At 42.9% G+C, this 25,563-nt stretch overlaps 1 protein-coding gene across 1 annotated transcript; it reads left to right on the top strand.

Annotated features, from left to right (window-relative positions):
* Positions 1-1,068: 1,068 nt before the first annotated feature.
* On the top strand, positions 1,069-24,177 carry LOC148296662 (uncharacterized). Its single transcript, XM_088248427.1, has 5 exons — positions 1,069-1,494; positions 15,135-15,230; positions 15,480-15,527; positions 15,668-16,095; positions 23,495-24,177. Exons 1-5 carry the CDS (start codon positions 1,200-1,202, stop codon positions 24,104-24,106), a joined length of 1,479 nt encoding a protein of 492 aa, XP_088104553.1. The 5' UTR covers positions 1,069-1,199; the 3' UTR covers positions 24,107-24,177.
* The last annotated feature ends 1,386 nt before the right edge of the window (positions 24,178-25,563 follow it).

Raw genomic sequence — 25,563 nt, 5'->3', positions numbered from 1 at the left:
AGTGGGGTTTGGACTGAGGCTAGGGGGGGTTTGGGATAAAAAGGGCCTCCTTTCTCTCTCCAATCCAACGGCAGCCAATATTTTTGCTATAAAAAAAATGAAAATTTTTTAAAAAAATACACAAAAATACTGGAATTTTTTCCTATAAATACCTACCACTACTCTTCACTTTCAACACCAAATCCTCATACATTTTCTTCTACTTCTACTATTATTCACTTTTTACTCAACATTTTATTCACTTTCAAGTTTTATTTTTCTTTATCATCTTTATGGCTTCTTCTATCGACTGTGTTGGGGCATGGAGCACGTGGCGCAATTTTAGAGGGTGAAAATCTTATTTGAAATTTGAAATTCATATGAAATTTCATTGAATTTTGAATTTTGAAATGTATCTGAAATTTGAAATTTGAAACCGAAAATTTTATCCGATTATGAGATATGAATAGTATTGACACGTAGGAACCCAAAAATCTTATCCGAAAATATTGTCCAAATTAATTATTTAAGTAAAAAAAAATTGTGAAAAAAACAAAAAAATGAATAGTGTTTGCCCTAGACTAGAGCAACTGCTGGAAATGTAAATTGTTTTTTGCAAGGACAGCCACTATTCACGTGAATAGTGGCTGCCCTAGCCCCCCTGTCATGGCTAAGGGCAACTGGTGGAATTGCTCTCAAAGAGACGGAAAGAAGAGGGAGGAGAAAAGATAAAGAAAAGAAGAGAGAGAAAAAGTGTCCTAAGTGGAGTTAGCTTCAGAGGGTCCAAGTGAAATTCCCCGTTCCTATTATCTTCAATGATATCACCGGAGTTCATCAAACTTTATTGGTCAATTCATAATGTGCTCGGACAGAAGCAAGTGTGAATGAGTTGAAACAAGACAGAAACGAACCAGCTGTAACTTGTCCATTAGACGCGTTTTTGGGTTTACCATCAGTGCTGGCGGCAGTAGCCAGTAGGGGCCTATACCAATTAGAAGACTCTTCTGATAAAAAAAGACTCAGTAATGAGCGGGTGTATATATATATGGCGCAGATTTCGAGCGAATGGTAAATCACATAATCCTCACCTAAGTAAGCCCTCCTAAGTAAACCCTTCGCGGACCTATAAACAAGTGGTTCTTCACTCAATTGGGTATAGTAAATAAACCAGAAATTGCAAAGCCTCTCCTAAGTAAGCCCTTGGTCAGATCCATCTAAGAATGACCGTCTCCGCAGATGCAGCTGTTGTGGAACTTCTTGATAGCAGTAACTATGTGGATTGGAGTGTATGGGTTAAAACTTACTTGTTGGCCCAAGACCTTTGGGATGTAGTGGAAGAAGACGAAGAAGAAGAAGAAGCTGATGATAAGTTCAAAGCTTGGAGGGAGAAGAATGCCATGGCTTTACATAAAATCCAAATTTCGTGCGGGCGGGAAGCTTCTTCCCTCATTAGAAACACCAGTTCAGCCAAACGCGCTTGGGATACTTTGGCAGAAAAGTTCAAGCCAAATCCAAGTAAGTCCCCAGTTCAAATCTTGAACCTCAACAAATCTGTGAGAAGTAAATATTCGACTTAAGAGAATAACTATATATATATATATATAACCAAATTATACTCTAAACATTTAATTGATAACCACAAGACCACTATTTCTGTTTCTTATTACCCCTAGACTGATCAGTTTACGTTTTGTTCTTTTACATAATTTTGGTCTCCCTAGACTTATTGTATCCGAATAGAAATATATATCCTTATGCAAATTACATGTGTAACAATGTAGAAATTTAATCTAACGGTGTCAATTTACCCCTTTGGCTTTATTTATTTATTTAATTGAAAATAGCTAATTTCCCCATAAATCACGAAACTTCCCAATTTATAACCCCATGCTCATATTCCGAGCAATTCCATTCAAGAATTAATTTGAAAACATATAAACCTGTTTTCCAAATTAGAAAAGCTTTGTATCAACTTTATTCAGCCTACTAAAACAAGGATGATATGATTTTAGTTTAGAGTTGTTATTTTGATATAACAATGGTAAACAGAGAAGCATTAATGTCCATAAATATATATATACCCGACAGATGCTGCAACTGCAATTGCTGACTGGCATGATCCGTATCAACCTTTCTTCGCTGCTGTTAAGCTCGGTGATTGGCGTAAAGCGAAGGAATTTCTTACCCGAGATCCCAATGCAATAAGAGCAATATATTCAACAGGAGGGACAGCTCTTCACATTGCAACCAAGTTCGGACATGAGCATATTGTGGAAGAGTTGGTTCAGTTGATGACACCGGAAGACTTGGAAATTGTGGAAAATGGTAGTTGGACAGCTCTTCATTTTGCTGCAAGATTAAATCTCAAAATGGTTGAATGCATAGTTACAAAGAACAAGAAACTACTTGGCATTGTTGAAGAGTCCCACAATCTGACGCCAATTCTCTTCGCTGCTCAGTCGGACTTATGGGATATCGTTCGTTATCTCTACTCCCTCACTCCGATCCAAGACTTAATGCCAGAGAATGGCCCTTCTGGCGCTGCTCTTGTTTGCTTTTGTTTCCGAGCCAAAGAATTTGGTAAAATTCTCAACCAACCGACCCACATTATTTATTTATTTATTTTATACAAACAATATTGGGATAGGCGGACTAGGGACATTGGGTGCAGGGGTAACTGTTCATAAACACATGAGCTACAAGCCCCCTTGCATTATTTACTCATTTATTACTCAAGCTTTTAACTTTAACAGTTCCTATTTTCTCTAATATAGATATTGCGTGGGAATTACTTCAGCGTTGCCCACGATTGGTAATTACTAATGTTGATGCTCAAAATGGTTGGGCCTTTATTGAGTTCAACTTAGTGATGAGGTGTGATGGATGATGGGTGAAGGTTTGGAGCTTCAGCATGTATGTGAGGACTTGGCCAATTTATGAGTATACAAAAGACAAGATATATGTGGTTCACCCTTAATGAATGGGCTACGTCCACAGAGAAGATGTTCTCATTATGATATTGTTTACATTTGTACAAGGGGATTAGACCCAAAGATAACTGGAAGAAGGCCTAGGGCCTAAGGTACAAAGCTAGGAGTCTGGAGCCCAGGGGTCAAGTCCCCCTTAATGAATGGGCTACGTCCACAGAGAAGATGTTCTCATTATGATATTGTTTACATTTGTACAAGGGGATTAGACCCAAAGATAACTGGAAGAAGGCCTAGGGCCTAAGGTACAAAGCTAGGAGTCTGGAGCCCAGGGGTCAAGTCCCCGGGTCTGGAGACCCAGGACCCGAAGGCTGGACTAACAGGAGAGTCCTGAAGGGGGAGCCCCCAGCTCAGTTTTTCATCCCCTTTCTAAGAGGAGAGAAGTCTCCTTTTATAGGTGAAGGGGAGTCTCTACTTCTTGCAGTTTTCCGATGTGGGACTCCTCTTGCTTTGCTTAGCATTTCTTCTAGTTGCTTGGTCAGTTATGGTGTCAACAGTAGTCCCCCAAGTTCGCGAGTAAGAAGGTACTTCTTGCTTGGGGATTTGTAATTTTAAGTGCACTGGCCGAGCAAGACCGTAGTTCATCTTCCAAGTTGTATAGTGCACTATCCCCAGTCCCCCAAGTCCCCGGGTAAGAAGGACTTTGGAGGGAGAGAAGTTGCAACAAAACCCTAAGTGGTTTGGAGGGAGAGAAGTTGCAACAAAAAACCTAAGTGGTTTGGAGGGAGGGAAGGTTTCTTTTCTCTTTTTTTTTTTTTTTTTTTTTTTTTTTTTGGGCTAGGTCAGCCAATTGGGTAGTCCCAAATTCCTTCTGCATGCTGCCTGCCGTTCGCCAGGTCCAGTTTTTTTTTTTTTTTTTTTTTTTTTTTTGGGTTGATGACGTCAGCACACAGCCCCCTTTTTCCTTCTACATGTTGCCTACCGTTCGGCAGGTTGATTTTTTTTTTTCTTTTTTTTTTTTGTGGCTAGGTCAGCCAAGTAGCTAGCCAATTGGGCACTTTCACTTCCCAAATTCCTTCTGCACAATGCCTACCGTTCGGCAGGTGCAATTTTTTTTTTTTTTTTTTTTTTTTTTTGGTGGCTAGGTCAGCCAAGTAGCTAGCCAATTGGGCACTTTCACTTCCCAAATTCCTTCTGCACAATGCCTACCGTTCGGCAGGTGCAATTTTTTTTTTTTTTTTTTTTTTGGTGGCTAGGTCAGCCAAGTAGCTAGCCAATTGGGCACTTTCACTTCCCAAATTCCTTCTGCACAATGCCTACCGTTCGGCAGGTGCAATTTTTTTTTTTTTTTTTTTTTTTTGAGCTAGGTCAGCCAAAAATTGGCAACTCCCCCAAATTCCTTCTGCATGTTGCCTACCGTTCGGCAGGTGCAAATTTTTTTTTTTTTGTTTTTTTGTTTTTTTTGTTTTTTGTTTTTTTTTGTGGCTAAGTCAGCCATTTGCTTTGGTAAGTGAACAAAGCTTGAGGGTTTAGCTTCCTTGCCGAACGGTAGGGAGCATGGAGAGGAAAATAGAGTCCCATACGGGCTTGGCTTTTGAGGCTTCGGCATGGAATTGGAGCCAACATCAAGAGCTGGCCTCTTAATGTTTCAACAAGAGAGCCGGGTCATGTGGGTTTAGCCTGGGCATTTAGCAAGGGCTGGGCCGCAAGGGTTTCGGCAAGGAGTCTAGTTATAGTTTGGGCTGGCATGAGTGTCCAGAGGCTGGGAGTTTTGGAATTTGGAAGGAGGCTAGGCTTCGCAAGGAGCTAAGCTGCAGATTTGGCTAGGCCTGATTGTTGGGCTAGGCGGGGGACCAAGGTGCCGATCGGTAAGGGCCATCCATGGCTTTTATTGAGCCTGTTTTGCTCAAGATAGGGCTAGGCAAGGGCTAGGCCTGAGTACTCAGCTTAGCCTTAGGAGTTTGTTTTGGAGCTGAGCCTTCGGAAGGGAGCTAGGTCCCTTGGATACTGACATAATTTGGAGTTGATATGGCGAAGGCGATACAAAGCTTTGCATGTTGCAAGGTAATGTGCCTAGGCATGGAGGTGCCAAAGGTAGGCTTAGGCACGGGGGCGCCGAAGGTGAGCTCAGGCACGGGGGTACCGAAGGTGAGCTTGGGCACTGGGGTGCCGAAGGTGGGCTTAGACAAGAAGATGCCGAAGGTGAGCTTAAGCACGGGGGTGCCGAAGGTGGGCTCAGGCACGGGGGTGCCGAAGGTGGGCTCAGGCACCGGGGTGCCGAAGGTGGGCTTAGGCACTAGGGTGCCGAATGCGAAACAAGCTTGCATGTAGCAAGGCATGGAGGTGCCAAAGATGGGCTTAGGTGCGGGGGCGCCAAAGGTGGGCTAAGGCACGGGGTTGCCGAAGGCAGGCTCAGGCACGGGGGTGCCGAAGGTGAGCTCAGGCACTGGGGTGCCGAAGGTGCCAAGCTCGCATGTTGCAAGAGGAAGTGGCTAGGCACGAGGGTTTGGATGGGTCCGACCCTTTCCCTGAAGGCTGGGCTTTGGAGTAGGGAGCTGGGCTTGTTTGGGAAATGTTTTGTGTCATGGCATGGGCCGTTTAGGGGGCTGGGCCATTTGGTGAGCTAAGATTTATGGGAGCCCCCAAAAAAAAGTTGCGTTCCCCTTGCCGTTCGGCAAGGGGTTTAGAAAGTCCCGGGCTTGGGCCTAGAGATGAGCCTAGTCCCTGTTTTTGTTTGAGTGCCAGTTTTTGGGTTTGGGCATTTTAGCGATAGTTGGTAGGTGAAATGGGGCTAGGTTAGCAAAAAGGAGCTAGGTCATTTTGGAGCTGAGTCAACAAAAAGGAGCTAGGTCATCTTTTGGAGCTTGGAGCTAGGTCAGCAAAAAAGAGATAGGTCAGCAAGTGGGTGAGTGAGCTAGGTCGCATTTAGGAGCTAGGTCAGCCAGGAGCTTCGGTACATCCCTTGCCGATCGGCAAGGGAATTTGTTGGCAAATTTTGAGGCCTTGTGGCCCATTCTTCGTCATGGTGAAGTAGTGAAGCCTTTGGGGATTTTGACATGGATTTGGAGCTGGGCTCTGGAAGAAAGAGAATGAACCTTCAGAAGGGCCTGGGTGTGTTTGGGCTAGGCATGTGTCGTGCCGTTCAACAAGGGGCCATGTGGGCTTGGGTTGAGCCTAGAGTGTTAGGCTAAGCTAGGCAAGGAGCCAAGGTGTCGGTCCGCAAGGGGGGGGGATGTTGAGGGCAAAAGGGATGCTAAAGGCACAAGGGTGCCGAAGGCAGAGGGGTTTGCCAAATACATAAGCTTGTATGTCACAAGGAAATGTGCCTAGGCACGGGGGTGCCAAAGGTGGACATAGGCACGGGGGCGCCGAAGGTGAGCTTAGGTACGGGGGTGCCAAAGGTGGGCTTAGGCAAGGGGGTGCCGAAGGTGAGCTTAGGCATAGGGGTGCCGAAGGTGAAGCTTGGGCACTGGGGTGCCGAAGGTGGGCTTAGGCAAGAAGATGCCGAAGGTGTAAAGCTTGCATGTCGCAATATAAAATGCCGAAGGGCATGGGGTGCCGAAGGTGCCAAGCTTGCATGTCGCAAGAGGAAAGGGCTAGGCACGAGGATGCTGAAGGTGCCAAGCTTGCTTGTCGCAAGAAGAAGGTGGTTGGGCACGAGGATGCCGAAGGTGCCAAGCTTGCGTGTCGCAAGGTGGCTGGGCACGAGGATGCCGAAGGTGCCAAGCTTGCGTGTCGCAAGAAGGTGGTGGCTGAGCACGAGTATGCCGAAGGTGCCAAGCTTGCGTGTCGCAAGAAGGTGGCTGGGCACGAGGATGCCGAAGGTGCCAAGCTTGCGTGTCGCAAGGTGGCTGGGCACGAGGATGCCGAAGGTGCCAAGCTTGCGTGTCGCAAGGTGGCTGGGCACGAGGATGCCGAAGGTGCCAAGCTTGCGTGTCGCAAGGTGGCTGGGCACGAGGATGCCGGAGGTGCCAAGCTTGCGTGTCGCAAGAAGGTGGCTGGGCACGAGGATGCCGAAGGTGCCAAGCTTGCGTGTCGCAAGGTGGCTGGGCACGAGGATGCCGAAGGTGCCAAGCTTGCGTGTCGCAAGGTGGCTGGGCACGAGGATGCCGAAGGTGCCAAGCTTGCGTGTCGCAAGGTGGCTGGGCACGAGGATGCCGAAGGTGCCAAGCTTGCGTGTCGCAAGAAGGTGGCTGGGCACGAGGATGCCGAAGGCATAAGACTTGCGTGTCGCAAAAATGCCGAAGGGCACGGGGTGCCGAAGGTGCCAAGCTTGCATGTCGCAAGAGGAAGGTGGCTGGGCATGAGGGTGCCGAATGCATAAGACTTGCATGTCGCAAGGCAATGTGGCTAGGCACGAGGATGCCGAAGGCATAAGACTTGCGTGTCGCAAGATGAAGTGGCTGGGCACGAGGGTGCCGAAGGGAAGGAATGCATATGTGCAATTTTTATTATTATTTGAAGAATCTGGGTACCTTGTGGACATTTGAGCTTGTGGCATGTCCTTGGAGCTGCACCTTCAAAGCTTCGGCAAGGGCATGTCCTTGGAGCTGCACCTTCTTGGTTGGCGGGCCTCAAGAGCTGGGCTTTGGCAAAGGCCTGGGGTTTGTGCTCTGTGGAGCTGGGCTTCAGCGGGGGCTGGGGGCTTCCAGATTTGGCAAGGGTGTCTTGGGGAGCACTTTACGAGCTGGGTCCATGGGGGTCCGAGTGTTCGTTTAGTAGAAAGGCCAAGGTGGCGCGAAGGTGTGTTTGAAACTTCAGCAATGGAGTTCTATGCGATGTTGGGCTTGAGCAATGGCCTTGGGGCCGGGTTCCAAAGCTAGGCTTCGGCAAGCCTCCTTGACCCAGGTGGTGGCTAGGGTTTTGAGGGTAGATTCGGATTTTTAGAGGCTGGGTCCCTCCGTTTTTGAAACGTAGCTGGGGACTTTTTGTAGCTGGGCCCTTGTGCTTTTATAGCAAGGGTTTTTATACCTTCGGTAAGGGAGTCCAAAGATTGGAGATAAGGGCCAGGGTTTGGGGAGAGGAGGTGCAAGTCCCCTATTAGCTTAAGACCTGCCGTCACCTTTTAGCTTGAGGGGCTGGGTCAGCCAAAAATTGGTAAGTCACTCCTTCACCTTCTGCATGCTCCTTGCCATTCGGCAAGGAAGCTAGGCTCCAAAATATATTCGGAGCTGGGTCCGTAGTTCAGCTCGGAGGAGGTGCCGATCGGCAAGAGATATTCGAAGGTATTTTGGTGAGGGGCTGATCTGTCTTCTGCAAGGAGTGGGTCTAGGTGCCTAGTTTTCGCATCGAGTTGGAGCTGGGTCTGTGGTGTCGTTCAGCATTTGTTCGTGGAGGGGGGTTCATCCAATCTAGGACCGTCTAGGGTCTGGGTCCTTGACTGACGGCAAGGAACTGATTGGAGCCTTTCGATCCTTCTGAAGTGTGGGCAGAGTTTTTTAGCTGGTCCTTCAAAGCGTTCGCGATTTCTCTTGGGTTCAATTGGTGCCGTGAGGTTTCAAATGCTTTTGCAAGAGCTGGGGTGTCTTTGGCAAGAGCTTTTGAAAGATAGATATATGACTGCAAGGGTTTTTGCGAGGAGAAGACTCAAGTTCTTTCGGCAAGCTCCAACTGATAGACCTTCGGAGCCAAGGCTGGGGTCTCTTGTACTGTTGTAAAGAACCTGGGTCAGCCAAGCAACGGTGTCGTGACCATTTTTCCTTCTGCACAGCTCTTGTCGTTCGGCAAGGGTATGGTGGGGTACCAAATGTGAGTTTAAGCACTGGGGTGCCGAAGGTTAGCTCAGTTTCGACAGGAGAGCCAAGGTTGGGCCTAGGCTAGGTAAGTGTGGTGCCTTGTGGCATGAGCCTTTTGGGTGGGTCTTGGCTTGACCTTCGCTAGGTTTGTGGAGCTGGGCTTCGAGAGGCAACAGGCTGGAGCTGGGCCCTGGAACTTCGACATGTTGATGTGATGTCTAAGTTTGACTCCTGATTGCTTCGGCACAGGTAATGCTAAATGGTTAAGGATGATGATTGGAGGGGTGCCGAAGGGCACTGAAGGAAGGGAGAACGATAGAAGCCTTTTGTGTCGATTCCCACAGACGGCGCCAAACTGTTGATGCTCAAAATGGTTGGGCCTTTATTGAGTTCAACTTAGTGATGAGGTGTGATGGATGATGGGTGAAGGTTTGGAGCTTCAGCATGTATGTGAGGACTTGGCCAATTTATGAGTATACAAAAGACAAGATATATGTGGTTCACCCTTAATGAATGGGCTACGTCCACAGAGAAGATGTTCTCATTATGATATTGTTTACATTTGTACAAGGGGATTAGACCCAAAGATAACTGGAAGAAGGCCTAGGGCCTAAGGTACAAAGCTAGGAGTCTGGAGCCCAGGGGTCAAGTCCCCCTTAATGAATGGGCTACGTCCACAGAGAAGATGTTCTCATTATGATATTGTTTACATTTGTACAAGGGGATTAGACCCAAAGATAACTGGAAGAAGGCCTAGGGCCTAAGGTACAAAGCTAGGAGTCTGGAGCCCAGGGGTCAAGTCCCCGGGTCTGGAGACCCAGGACCCGAAGGCTGGACTAACAGGAGAGTCCTGAAGGGGGAGCCCCCAGCTCAGTTTTTCATCCCCTTTCTAAGAGGAGAGAAGTCTCCTTTTATAGGTGAAGGGGAGTCTCTACTTCTTGCAGTTTTCCGATGTGGGACTCCTCTTGCTTTGCTTAGCATTTCTTCTAGTTGCTTGGTCAGTTATGGTGTCAACAACTAAAAATCCTTTTTTAACCCCTATACATATATTGGCTAATACCCCTTCTGCATTTCTGAGTGGGACACAGCTCAAATTCTGGGAAAAGTGGATCTATGATGGTTAGTAATACACTCTTTTTTCTCTTGCTACTATCAAATTCATTATATCCCATATATATTTTGCCAACAGTTCATCTACACCATTAATATATTTTGGGTACCACGTCTGCAATTAAGTCTGAAGCTCATCACCTACGAGAAAAATAGAAAATATAAAGGAATATAAGCAGCAATCTTGGAAGCATATATATCTTCCGAACATTCTACTTTTCAATAATAAATCATCCTTCGCAAAAAATTTCGACAAATCAGAAACCGTTAAGACATCTAGTTGAGACCAACAAAATAGACAAACACGATATGCTTTAAGAAAACACTAAAATCATAACCATTCGTTGACTAATCAAATGGATTCAGATTCAATTGATTTTTTGCTGACATGATTTGTGAAGGAATATCTAGAAGTTACGGTTTAGATTATTGAAATACAATCTAGTTTGGATTATATAATATCCAAGGGTTAAGTTATCTGGATGTTCAGACCATCTCCAACAATATAAATGGGCTAAACCTAAATTTTTACACTCCAAAATACAACTATTCATGTATTTTCTGAACACAGAAATTTTTTTCCTCTAACCTAGCAGACTCAGAATTTGAGTTTGCAACTTAAATTGTTTAATAATGGCTAACCTCCTTTTTTTTTTTTGTCGTTAATTTTCCTTGACATTTTTTTGTTTTAAACATTAGTTATTTAATTATCTGAACATTTTGAACTTAAAATAATCTAAATTTCAAAACATGATTCATATTATATATAAAATTATTTTGACCATTGGATGTGATTTTTTATGGTTGAAATTGCTTAAAAGAATAAATCCTATTAATGATGGTTTCAAAAACTTAAAGGAAAATATAATATATATTAACAACTCGTCAGTCCCGATCTCTTGGACTACAAGGGTCCAAGAAATTTGTGGTCACTATCCGTTGGACGTAAATTCAACAACTCACTCATTCTTTCACTCCTTTTAAGAAATTTTTTTTGAACCGTTAGATTAATATCCAACGGTAAGTGACCACAATCTCTTGGACACCTGTGATCCAAGAGATCGAAACTGAACAACTCGTATGAGATGGAGCAAATTCTGGATTGGACGTCCCTAAATTACTATAGGTTGGTCGACCCTCGTATACAAGAGGGAGACCACGGCACATCTACACTATTATTGTACATCCTCGATATGAAGTATGATATTACATATACAAAAATTCTCCTATGTGGACATCCGGACATTATTACAATACAGATGCCATGTATTTTCTACTATCTCTCCCTGCTTTCCTCAATGGCATCCGCACAGTATTAATGTGCGGACATCCGAATAAGAGAATAACTTATTACATAGATTATGTATATATATGTTTTGTGGGATTTTTCAGGTATTCGTATCTTCAACCATCAAAATCAAATTCAAAAAGTATTAGTTAGCAGTTTGTCAAGTGGTATTTTTCTTTTCAATATTGAATTATATCCCAAGTTTTAGTCTTCCTCCCTGTTACTATTAACATTTAAACGTACATATGCTTTTGTCCTTGATTCAAAGAGAATTAAAATTTTGGGATCTAAAACCAGGATTTACGGTCAAAATTCAAAGAGGAAATTCAATTTTACTCGAAATAAAGATTTCAATTATTCGATCACATTACACGGCAGGCCCTACCATATTGGTCCAAATTGACAGGACCCGCCCCGAATTCCTCGGAACTCGAGACGAATCCTGTGGAAATTCCGACATCACACCAATACCGAGCCCACTTACTAAAAATTTAGCCTCTTTTTCAAAATAAAGAAAAAGGGCACGAGACTTTATGTCGAAAATTTGGCAAAGTCAACCATGAAAATTTGACTTTTCCCCAAATTTTTCAACTTGTTAAAAGCACATTTTAAAACACCAACTGACAACATGCACAAGTTAACAACATGCAATTGCATAATAGGCCTCCCACCTTCAAATAATTCGAAACAGAACCAGCAATACTCTTAAGTCGAACAATACATAAACCATACAATTAATGATCTCAAACAACTATACGAATACCCCCAAAATCATTAAACCGGATTCAAATCCAATAACCACATCAAAATCCAATCACATACTCAGAATCGATCAAACCTTTTAAACATAGTATATTTCGCGGCTACACCCAGGTGAGACCCCAGGCTACATACGTACCCTTGGGTGAGGGATCAAGCCACACGTAGTTCTTTCATCAACGGTCACAACTTCGATATTATACAATTATTCAAAGTAAAACCAACGAATAACTTTAGATTCCTTACTACATCAAATTCGACAAGGCAACCCCTGAACACTTTATGAGTTCCTTTCCTTTTATCAATTCTCTCCGCGCAACCATACCCTATCCAAGGCGTATGTTGCCGCACAACACTTCCTGAACCAGGGCTTAAACATTCATACATGTACAGTGTACTCACAAAGCACAATCTCACGAATCCCAACCCAAAATCAAATCCTACATATACATATATGTAATATGTATGCCTATATATGATAAATATGTATATATAAATAGATATATAATAACACCCACCTCTCACCACCATCATGTACCAGGGGACAACTATCCAATCTGGGAATCATTTAACTAGACCACATGGAGGAAATCCTCAACACCCATGTGGCTAGGGAACAAGCCGTCCAACTGGGGGACTAACTCTCAGCCAGCACGTACGATCGAAAACCTCAAGACTTGTACGCTTGTAAATAGCCCTACGCGCGCAGACTACCCAATTAAGAGTCTACAGCATCACCCCGTTAAGGATGCCCCGGGTCCCGTCATATCCACGTATCCATATCCACTATGTCCAAGTATCAGTATCCAAAGGGGAGGTACATATGATGATGCACCATCATATACTATGGAAAACAATCCAGCAGGGAATCGTTTGACTAGTCCACATGGAAGAGTCCTCAATTGACCATGTGGCTAGGGAACGAGCCGTCCAACCGGAGGACTAACTCTCAACCAACATGTACGGACGAGTCTTGACTCAAGACCCGTACGCCTGTAAATAACCCTACGCGCGCAGACTACTCAATTAAGGCAGCAACACCCCGTTAAGGATGCCCCAGGTCTCGTCATATCCAAACCATATCCACAATTTCATATCCATGTATCCATATCCACTGTTTCCAAGTACCCATTTCCACTGTTTCCAAGTATCATTATCCAAGGGGAGGTACATATGATGGTGGAGTTCGTAACCCTTATATAAATATTATATAAATAATATTCCCTTCCTTAATTCAATTTTTCCCACAATACCTATTCATAGTATAGGAAATAAACTCTCAAGCATATAACCCATAACCAGGGAGGTACCTAAGGTAGTGCTAATAGCACTCAAACTAACATTCTAATCTCACATCTTTCCACATCTCACAACAACACCCCAAGTACCCCACACATAATCGACAAAGACAGTACTTTCTCAAATATTTTATATATATATATATAACTCAAGATACTCGAATACGTCAAAACCCACATATATCACAAATATACAACAATAATAAATTTGACTATTAAATATAAAATGAATTTCAATAAACCATTAAATTCAAATGCATAAAATTTCCATCACAAAACCATGCCAGTTATTTGAAGACAATGTCCATTCACTTCCTAATAATCATAACCAAATAAATCAAGTAACCTGAAATCATATTTTCCAAAGTTTCAAATATTGCATAAACTTCCAATGACAATATAACAACCGATAACCTCACAATTTAAAAGCATAAAAATAAACTCATAGACCCACATAATCAACATAATTCAAATGACGGTCAAGACTCATCCAAAAGGGTCGTTATAGTACTCCTCGAAGAGTGAAATTACCTTGGAAGACTCTCGATCAACCGAGGGTTAAACTGCCCAAAGTTGGTAAATCGGGCCCGCGAGGCCCACGACCTCCGTTTAACAATCCGAAAGTTCCTATGGATTCCAAAAGGTCTAAGATACACGTCCTACAAGTTTGGTCCGGATCGGACGGTGAGATCGCTCAAGATCGCACGATCGAACGGTTATCGTAAAACGCAAACTTTAACTTATTGAATCGGAACATTCGGGGCTCCAATTCACAATCCGCAAATTCCTACACGATCCTAGGAATTTCTAGATCGACATATATTAAATTGAAAGCGATCCAACGGTTCTAGCATATCGAACCCGGAAATCACACAATATGCGAGGTCCATTCGGGGTTCAAACGTTATCCGAATTAGAATCCGAAAGTACCCACGCGCTTGTGGAAACAAGGGGATTGCATTGGGACACAATGCCCCTCTGCTACATTGCCCAAGCGCCGCCACAAGCGTCGGCAGCATGTGGGTGTCCGAAGCGATTACCACTCGCCGGAAAATCTCAAATTCACGGGCCAAGATTCCTATCCTAGGTAAAACACCTAATTTGGAACCACTTATGTTCTCGGACCTACCCCAAAAAACGAGTGGAAGTGGCCAGAATCGCGATCCCAAAACCGGCCAAAATACAATTCGAAAATCGGGTTACCTACGCTAGAAATTTCTCAATTTCTATCCAACCATCAGCTAGAGCATGAAAAATAGGTGGAAATGCATACCTTAATCGACCGGTTTGGTGGCCGGAGGAGGGAGAAACCGCCGGCGAAAAATATGTTACAAATGGGTCAAAACCGGTCGGATTTTTGCATTTTCCGGCCATTTCCGGTGGTTCCAACGGCTGAGGTTGGTCGGGATGGGAAGAGGACACTAGCCGGTCATTTTGGTACTAATGTCGTCGCTTGGGGTGGCCGGAGGAGAAGATGGCGGCCCAAAAACTATTCGGATGAACAGTAGCAGGGAGGGGGAAGGTGCTGCCAGCAAAGGGAGGGAGGAGGAGGAAGAAGAAAAAGAAAAAAGAAAAAATAAACTTAAAACTGCCCCTGTGACAGGGAGGGGGAAGGTGCTGTAGCGGTACTGTTTGCTACAGTAACAATTCAAAAACATTCCCTATACGTCCTTTTTGTTTTCAGACTTTTCCTCCTTCGTTACAACTCGGAATTGGGCGTGCCGCATGTCTACGAACTCGTATCGATGAGCTCTATGCAATGGTGCCACTCATTTTTCCAAAATCCTTTCGGATTAAAAAGTGACCATTTTACCCTTACCTCGAGGGCAAAATTGTAAATTCATAATTAAGGGTTTAGGATATATAAATTCATAAATTCATAATTAATAGGATATATAAATTAGGGTCGGGGTGTTACATAAATATTTGTTTAAAATCTGTTGTCACAAAAGATAATAGTTATTGAAATTGATCTTACATGTCCAAAAAAAATATTTATTTATTATATTGACTCAGCTTTATTCTCTTTTCTTTATAGGTATACACATACAACATCCTCCTTCCATCCATGATGTTCACGTAAATGTTGAAAATCTAGAAGAGAAACTGGGCAACCAAAATATCAGTTTCTCAGGTTTGCTAGATCTTGAAACCCTAGCTATATGGTTTTTTTTTTTTTTTTTTTTTCAAACTGTTTTCAATGATATATACATCGATTTGATAAGAAGTTGATCATGACATAGTTTGCCACAAAAAGAAGTTTTTTCAAACTGTTCTAGTATGCTCATAAACAATAACTAAAATCTTAATAACAATCTGTGAATCATATAGCAAAGCACATTCATACTTACGGTAAAGGCTGGATTTTGAATTTGCATTGCAGTCTTCGGTTTAACGCAAGGGCCTTCTTCAAGCCTCCGCAAGCTTTTAGGTACATATGCAAACATTCTTTTCCATCTTTATTTATTGGTGTCTTTGTACATTGGTTTTGTCATCCACTTATTTAAACTCTATCAACGTATTTTGTTTCTTCAAAAACTCGTTGTAACATTTTTTCCAACATCAACCTAGGAATCAACCGCATATGTGAAATGAAATTGATCCATGCTCGATCCCTAGATATTTTGGATTACATGTGTGAAGTGTTAAAAGATCTAGACACTCAAGAAATGGAAGATGGCCTTGTCTATGACGCAATATTCGAAGCTGTCCGAGGAGGGATTATTGAGTTCGTTATTCGTTTATGTAAAGTAGATCCGGAGATATTGTGGCGAAACAATTCAATGGGAAGGAACATATTTCACTATTCAATTGAGTGTCGCCAGGAAAAAGTATATAGCCTCATATATGGGATTGGTCAAAGAAATCTTTTTGCAACATTTTCAGATGCTTCTGGAAATGATATGCTACATCTTGCAGGGATGCTATCTTCAACAGAAAAACTTGATCGTATTTCAGGTGCAGCCTTACAAATGCAGAGGGAAAGACAATGGTTCAAGGTTAGATATCTTCATTCTATATCGTTCTTGTAAATTAAATGTATTTAGAGCTAGTTGTGGGATATTAGGCGCTGGAGTGGTAGCTTGTAAAAGTGGTTGGTGGGTTGATATGTTGTCGATGAAACTAGTGGCGGTATTGGGTTGGTAGGGCTTTCTAGTGTAGTTGAGGTGCCATATGGAAAGTGAGGTGTGTTGTGAATTAGAACCAACTCACTCCCCTTTAGACCTTGTTGTTGATGGACTTTGGACAAGACTCAATGATGGATGAATCATACACACACACACAGAAAATAATCAAGCACAAAAGACACAAGTGTTTATAGAGGTTCAGCAATTTGCCTACATCCTCTTGGTGATCCCCTTGAGAAATTTCACTAGTGAAGATAGGTTACAACTTTGGTTTACAAATGGAAACCCCCTTAGAACACTACCCTCTCAATCTGCTTCTCTCACACCCTTGCTCAACACCTTGATACACTTGAGAATTCTCTCCTCTTCTTGACTCACTAGTTCCCAGCTACTTTTCTTCCAACTCTCTCTAACTCTCTTACCATTTCAGACTTGCACACTCTTTCCTTTAATACATGAGCCTCTAGACTTGAGAGAAGACCTTTGCTTTGTCTCCTACGTTCTGCCCTTGAATACCTGACATAGACCACAGGTTAGGCCAGCCACAAGCTATGTATTGATGGTTACTTGTGTAGCCACCCTATATAGAACCATAGGGTGGCTACACCTTGAAAACAAGTCTTCCAATGTCCTTCAATGCTACCTCCAACCTCCCAACTGATTGCCAACGTTCTTCTGACTTAGAAGTGACCCCTAGAGTCCTTGCAAATAGGTAGGAGGCGATAGCCCTTGAAAATGGAGTCCAAAACTCGAGGAATCAGAAACAGCACGTGCTGGGCGACCGGTCTCTGGTAGCTTGCGACCGGTCGCAAGAAGGTTTCACTCCAGACTTCGACTCTGCTTCGAAACGACCGGTCGCAAATAGCAGGCGACCGGTCGCGAATCGATATTGCTCCAGACTTCGATTCTGCTTTGAAACGACCGGTCGCAAATAGCAGGCGACCGGTCGCAAATCGATATTGCTCCAGACTTCGACTCTGCTTCGAAACGACCGGTCGCAAATAGCAGGCGACCGGTCGCTAGTCCGAAACTTTGTATCCTTTATGCGAGCCAATTTTCCAACAATCTCCACCTTGGCGAGCCTAAAGCTTCTTGTGGACATCATTGCCTTCCAGGACATCTGTAATGTCTTTGAGAGTCGTCCCGATAACTCTCAAGAACTCCAACTCAATCTTTAGCATGTAACAAGATTTAGCAAGTTCAAACAATGCTTGAACTTTGCTGTTGTGACTGGCTTCGTTAGACAATCTGAAGCGTTCTCATTTTTATGAACCTTCCTTACCATGATGTCTCCATCGTTCACCCAATCTCTTATCCGGTGGTACCGAACATCAATGTGTTTTGATCTTCCGTGGAATGCTTGATTCTTCACTAAGTGTATAGCACTTTGACTATCACTTTGTATCACCACCAAGTCTTGGGCAATCCCGAATTCCTTTGCCAATCCCTTCAGCCACACCGCTTCCTTTGAAGCTTCCGTTAGCGCCATATGCTCCGCTTCTGTAGTAGACAAGGCACTAACCGATTGTAACACCGCTCTCCAACTAATCGGTCCTCCACCACAAATGAAGACATATCCTGTGGTGGATCTCCTCTTGTCTAAATCTCCTGCATAATCGGAATCCACATAACCCGACACACATGCTTTTCCTTGTTGTCTTTCAAACAATATCTCAATCCTCTTGGTGCCCTTCAAGTACCTGAGAATCCACTTCGCTGCTGTCCAATGTTGTTTGCCCGGATTCGCCATGTATCTTGACACAACACTTACGGCTTGGGCTAAGTCGGGGCGTGTGCACACCATTGCATACATGAGACACCCTACCAAGCTTGCATATGGAACTTTGCTCATTTCTTCCTTCTCCTCATCCGTAGAAGGACAATCTTGCGCACTTAATTTAAAATGCTCCGCCAAAGGAGTAGACACCGGCTTGCAATCCATCATATTGAACTTTTCTAGTACTTTGGAAATGTACTTACTTTGTGACAGCCATAACTTGCCTCCATTTCTGTCTCTCCTTATCTCCATACCTAGGATCTTTTGTGTAGAACCAAGATCCTTCATGTCAAACTCCCTTCCAAGCAATGTCTTCAATTCCTGGATTTTTGACATGTCTTTACATGCAATTAGCATGTCATCAACATAAAGAAGCAAAAGGATGAAATTACCATCCTTGAATGCATGAGTGTATACGCAGCAATCTGATTCACATCTTCTATACCCAATCTTCATCATGAAAGAATCGAAGCACTTGTTCCACTGTCTTGGAGATTGCTTCAGCCCATACAAAGACTTCTTCAACCTACAAACCAGATTTTCTTTGCTTGCTTCAATGAACCCTTGAGGTTGGCTCATGTAGATGTCTTCCTCCAAGTCACCATGGAGAAAAGCAGTCTTCACATCCATTTGTTCCACCTCCATGTTCTCTTGAGCTACTAAGGAGAGTAGTAGCCGTATAGAAGTATGTTTCACCACCGGAGAGAAAATTTCATCATAATCAACTCCCTCCTTTTGCAAGTATCCTTTAGCCACCAATCGAGCTTTGAATATGGTGGCTCCCTTCCCATGCATATCTTCTTTCTTCCTAAACACCCATTTGCAGCCAATAACCTTTCGACCTTTGGGTTTAGGAACTAACTCCCAAACTGAGTTTTGGTGTAGAGATTCCATCTCTTGCATCATAGCTTCCATCCAACTTTCCCGTTCCTTGTTCTCAACAGCCTCTTGGAACGTGGTTGGTTCTTCTTCACTAGCATTCAAAGCATAGTGAACTGCATCCTTGTCCCATCCAAACCTTTGAGGTGGTTTGATGGTTCTCTTGGGCCTGGACCGAGCTATAGATGATGGCTCCACCTGTTCTTGAGCCTCTTCTTCCTCTTGAGTTTGTTGTTGTTGTTGCCCAGCATCTTCCTCCTCAATGTCGGACTCCACCTCCTCTTGAACGTCTTCAGTTGGCTGTTCTTGTGAAGTATCCCTAAACATCTTCTTGAGTGGAACTTCAATGGTTGTTTCCCTCTCAACAACATCCTCCTTTGCCTCTGAATTCTTGACTTTGTTCATAGGCATGGTCTTCTCATCAAACACAACATCCCTGCTTAGTATCTTCTTGTGGTTCACCGGATCCCATAGCTTGAAACCCTTCACACCGCTCTCAAATCCTATGAAAATGCATTCAAGAGACTTTGGCTTCAACTTGGATCTTTCATCACTAGGAATAAGTGCGTATGCACTGCATCCAAACACCTTAAGATTAGTATAATCAATTGACTTATTAGACCATACCTCCTCTGCACATTTGAACTCAAGATTTCTTGAAGGCGATCGATTAACCAAATAGGCAGCGTGGTTAACCGACTCCGCCCAAAATGATTCGGGCAATCCCGCATGAATCCTCATACATCTCTCACGCTCCATGAGAGTTTTATTCATCCTTTCCGCAACTCCATTTTGTTGGGGCGTTTTCTTCACGGTGAAGTGCCTCTTGATGCCTTCATTTCTACAAAACTCAAGGAACTTGCTGTCTTTATATTCACCACCATTGTCACTCCTTAGAATCTTGATTTTTCTTTCAATTAGGTTCTCCACTTCCGCCTTCCACTCTTTGAATTTGGTGAAGACCTCAGATTTCTCCTTCATGAAGTAGACCCAAACCTTCCTGGAAAAATCATCCAAGAAAGTCACAAAGTAACGAGCTCCACCTTTTGATTTAACCGGTGATGGCCCCCATACATCCGTGTGAATATAATCTAGCACACCCGTGCTTCCCTCCTCTTTGTTTCGTTGCTTGAAAGCTACCTTTGATTGCTTTCCCATGGTACATGATTTGTAGAACTCAAGCTTGCAACTTTGAACACCTTTCAACAACTTTCTGTTGTGTAGTTCCAGCATGCCCCTCTCACTCATGTGCCCTAGCCTCAAATGCCAAAGCTGAGTTTCATCCTCCGAGTCCTTGCTTGTGGATACAGCTGCTCCACCTGTAATTGTTGTACCACACAATCTATATAGACAATTAGGTTGAACCTCCCCCTTCATAACCACAAGTGAACCTTTTGAGATTATGAGTTTCCCTCCATTAGCTCTAAATGAATAACCATTCTTATCAAGAGTTCCAAGGGAAATGAGATTCTTACGCAATTTTGGAATGTATCTTACCATTCCAAGCGTCCTAACAGCCCCATCATGCATCTTCACCTTGATTGAACCTATGCCTTTGACTCCACAAATTGAGCCATCCCCCATCATGACTTCACCACCTTCTTCTTTCTCATATGTATCAAACCACTCCTTGTTTGAGCACATATGATATGAGCATCCGGAATCCAAAATCCAATCGGAAGAGGAACACCTTGAAGAATTAGCAAATGCATTAGTTTTAACATTGCTATTAACACATAAAAGCTCACCATCACTTTCTGTGACTTCCTCAGCTGTGTTTGCTGCATTCTTTCCTTTGTTCTTCTTCTCCTTCCATATGGGGCAATTCTTTTTCCAATGCTCCTTTGACCCACATTCGAAACAACCTTCTTTTGCCTTGGATTTGGACCTTCCTCTGTTGCTTTTCTTGCCTTCACGCTTCTTTGAACGGCCTCTCTCTCCGGTCTTTGCAACTAGACCTTCGCCTTGAGAGTTTTCTCCCGAACATTGAGCCATCCTATGGTGTGTCATGATGTCTTGCACCACAGGCTCAAAATCCAGAGTAACCTTCCCGAACATAAGAGTGGTTCGGAAGTGCTTATAGGACGGAGGTAAGGATGTCAACAACATAAGAGCCTTATCCTCCGTACTATAATTAACTTCCATTCTCTGCAAGTCAGCAACACATCTATTGAAACTACTTAAATGTTCCATTAGATTACCTCCCTCCTCCATTTTCAGATTTAGGAGTTCTTCCTTGAGGAAGAGTTTGTTGGACAACGACTTCCCTGCAAACATCTCTTCGAGCTTCTCCCATGTTTGCTTCGCTGTATCCTTCATCACGTTGATGAGCACCTCATCGGAGAGGTAGTTTTCGATGGCTCCTCTAGCTAACTCGTCAAGAACACTCCATTCATCATCTGTCATGCTAGTTGGCTTCTTTTCCTTGCCAACTAACACAATATGGAGATTTTGTTGTGTAAGAGCTGACTTCATCCTTCGTTGCCAAAGTGTGAAGTTCTCCTTCCCTGTGAAAGGCTTTAACTCCACCTTCATGCTTGTTGCTTGTGGTTGCTTCAGCTGCTGTGAGCTGCCACCACTCTCAACTTCCTTGTCACTTGCCATCTTCAACACACTAGCACTCCAAAAGAAGAACTAGCACAGCTGCCAACACAGCTCTGATACCACTTGTTGTGAATTAGAACCAACTCACTCCCCTTTAGACCTTGTTGTTGATGGACTTTGGACAAGACTCAATGATGGATGAATCTTACACACACACACATAAAATAATCAAGCACAAAAGACACAAGTGTTTATAGAGGTTCAGCAATTTGCCTACATCCTCTTGGTGATCCCCTTGAGAAATTTCACTAGTGAAGATAGGTTACAACTTTGGTTTACAAATGGAAACCCCCTTAGAACACTACCCTCTCAATCTGCTTCTCTCACACCCTTGCTCAACACCTTGATACACTTGAGAATTCTCTCCTCTTCTTGACTCACTAGTTCCCAGCTACTTTTCTTCCAACTCTCTCTAACTCTCTTACCATTTCAGACTTGCACACTCTTTCCTTTAATACATGAGCCTCTAGACTTAAGAGAAGACCTTTGCTTTGTCTCCTACGTTCTGCCCTTGAATACCTGACATAGACCACAGGTTAGGCCAGCCACAAGCTATGTATTGATGGTTACTTGTGTAGCCACCCTATATAGAACCATAGGGTGGCTACACCTTGAAAACAAGTCTTCCAATGTCCTTCAATGCTACCTCCAACCTCCCAACTGATTGCCAACGCTCTTTTGACTTCGAAGTGACCCCTAGAGTCCTTGCAAGTAGGTAGGAGGCGATAGCACTTGAAAATGGAGTCCAAAACTCGAGGAATCAGAAACAGCACGTGCTGGGCGACCGGTCGCAAGAAGGTTTCGCTCCAGACTTCGACTCTGCTTCAAAAGGACCGGTCGCAAATAGCAGGCGACCGGTCGCGAATCGATATTGCTCCAGACTTCGACTCTGCTTCGAAACGACCGGTCGCAAATAGCAGGCGACCGGTCGCTAGTCCGAAACTTTGTATCCTTTATGCGAGCCAATTTTCCAACAAGGTGGGAACCCTAGATGAGAGGATGGGAAGGTTTTGTGGTCTGGTTGAATGATTTTGGGAAGGAGGCAGTTCGGACTCATGAAAACATTTTTCTCTGCTACGATCTACTTTTTATTCTAAACATGTCTTTCGAAATTCATCCAAAGGTTAAAAATATGACACCACACCCACATATTTCATATGCCAAGAAATACTGTAAGGCATATTTGATTAGGGTAAAATGCTCTTTTGTTTCAAGTTGGGAGACACAGGTTAAAATTTTAGGTAACATGAAGTAAGTTGCAAGCCAACCCTTTTTCACGTTTATTATATTAACAGGCGAACAAGAGAAAATTTAAGAGTTCATTTAAAACCCTAAGGATAAGAAAAAAGAAAAACCATTGTCGCCCTCTTGTGGGTTGGTGGCCTCCCTCCTCCCCTCCCCTTCCTCCACTCCCCCTCCCAGTTCTTCCACTCAGCTCTCCATTTTTTGTATTTTTTGTTTTGCGGTGTGGAATCAGTTGTCGTCGCGACAGTCATCGTCTTTTGGCCCATGTACATAGCTACCACAAGGATTTGGCTCCAGTTCTTCTCAGCTTTGACATGGGTTTGGAGCCAGAAGGCGGGGATGTTACTGCGCTGTGCAGGGTTTGGGTTTAGCCAGTATGGTGCTATGGCTCTATTTGATATGCACGGGAGGATACAGTCAGGTGGCTCTGCTTTTTAGTTTGTTTATGTCTAATAATTTTACGAAACTCTTCAGGAGCTTTTTATGTTTTGCTTTTTCTTATTGAAAGGTTTTATTTAATGTAATGCATGAGGTGAGATCCCGACAAACTATTATATAGCAACTACAAAAATTTGACTTGCCTCATAGAAAAATAGGTAGTAAACAACAGTGAAATCCTGACAAGTTTTATTACGTTGTGGTCAGCAATGCTCCTTGTCGTACTTCTTTCATGTATTATGTTGCCTTCCATAAAAGCAGTGATTCTAGAGTAAGTTACCTGGTAGCCACAACGAACTTGAGGTTTATATGTTTAATGAAATGCAGGAGGTGGAAAGTAATGTAGTTTTACCCTCGGGAGTGGGAGTTTTCAATGAACAGGGTATGAGACCCCATCAACTATTTACCCAGAACCATAATAAATTGAAGGAAGAAGGAGAAAAGTGGATGAAAGATACAGCAACTTCTTGTACAGTTGTAGGTGCCCTCACTATTACCATCATGTTTGCTGCAGCCTTCACGGTTCCTGGTGGAAACAATGGAGGAACAGGCTTTCCCTTGTTCTTAGATGAAAAGATGTTTATGGTTTTTATAGTTTCAGACGCTATATCACTCTTTTCTTCCACAACTTCAGTGTTGATGTTTTTGGGAATCCTTACATCACGATATGCAGAAGACGATTTCCTAAAATCCTTACCCACAAAGATGATAATCGGCCTTTCAACACTCTTTATCTCCATCGCTTCCATGATGGTTGCCTTTTGTTCTGCTCTTTTCCTTATGCTTCATGAAAGACTACGGATTGTCATTCCAATCATTTTCCTCGCCAGCATTCCAGTCACCTTATTTATTTGGATGCAATTTCCCCTTCTTGTTGAGATTTTCATTTCAACATATGGAGGAGGGATATTTGACAAGAAAGTGAGACGGTGGATATAAATTCTTGAAAAATTGTATAACTTTGTATGTATTGTTCTTCAATTTGGAAGATATTGTTGAATAGGAGAACCTTCCCTTCTAATGTGATTTTTGAGTGATTGAGTTGTTGGTGTTGCTATGTACCCTCCCTTTGGATGAAGGAATTGAAAATTACATAGAATTCTTATACAAAGATGTAGTTTCAGGGTATAAAGGCCTAGTGTGGTGTAGTTGTTAGAGTTTGTAACCTTTTGCAACTCAGATCAATAGCCATGATATGTCCCCTAAAATATTAATAAATTGTTAAATATCTAATTTGCATGAATAAATAAATCAAATAAAAAGCTCATCTGTTCAATAATGTAACACACACTTCATTCACGATTAGTTAAGAAAAATTGGCATTCGAACGTACATTAATTTTCTCATGGTGTTTACTGTAGTCAGAGGCGGAGCCACAGTGGGGTCAGTGGGGTCGCACGACCTCTTGGAAGCCATGGAAATAAGCTTAGAGGTCCCTTGGAGCTGCTGGTGCGACCTCTTGGAGTTGCACACCAAGTGGTCGACGAAATGACTGAAAGAACGAAGGGCTTGCAACCTGAAGAAGAAGGCTGCGCATGGGACTGTTTTTTCTTAAAACAACCTGGGCAAAACGACGTCGTTTTGTCCCAGGGAATTTTTTTTAAATGACCTGGCCAAAACTACGTCGTTTTGGGCCAGGTCTGAAATTTTAAAAAAAAAAAAAAAAAGGGCCAGCGTATCCTTCTCTAGCTAGGCACTGCTTCAGACCCGACTCTTCCATTCTAAAACCCCCAAATTTTTTTGTTTTCTCCTTCCAACCCTAAGTTCCCAACTCAATCCCCCCCTCCCTCAAACCCTCAACTCCATCTCCTCCCAACTAATTTAATTGAAATCCAATTGATTTGAAGGAATATTTCTGCATACTATATTTTAATGAATAACCATAGTTAAAACTTTAAACTTGGTATTCTAATCCAAAACATTCATACAGGCAATCAAGCAAGCCATAGCATATGAATGATCAAATTAAACACTTTTTAGGTTTACATATTAACTCCAGATTCGAAAGCATACAGAAAATTAGAACCAAATGCAATCACTAATCCAATGGATCAAATCAAACTAAATCAAAATCAAAATAAATTTTCTCCATGGATAAATCAGAAGTATGGGGATGGGTGCTGTGGCGGCGAGCGGTGGGGGGAAGATGAACGTGTTTTACTATGAGTGACTTTTTGGTTTTTGTTTAAGTTAATTTAATATGTCAGTAAATAGTAAAACAAAATAGATTTTATAAATTAGTTTTTCTTAGCCCTTAGATTAGATCTAAGGGTGAGTGACTAAAAGTCTCTTGGACGGTCCAAGAGAACGGGACTCTTTGTTTATATTGTGAGTTATTATTTTCATTATTTTGTATATGTAGAATATATTTAATTTAATTGAAATCCAATTCATAA

This window comes from Prunus avium, chromosome 2 (assembly GCF_965620075.1).
Source record: "Prunus avium chromosome 2, drPruAviu1.hap1.1, whole genome shotgun sequence".
NCBI lineage: Eukaryota > Viridiplantae > Streptophyta > Magnoliopsida > Rosales > Rosaceae > Prunus > Prunus avium.
Note: the sequence above shows the minus strand (reverse complement) of the source record. Positions and strands in the feature narration are given on the sequence as shown.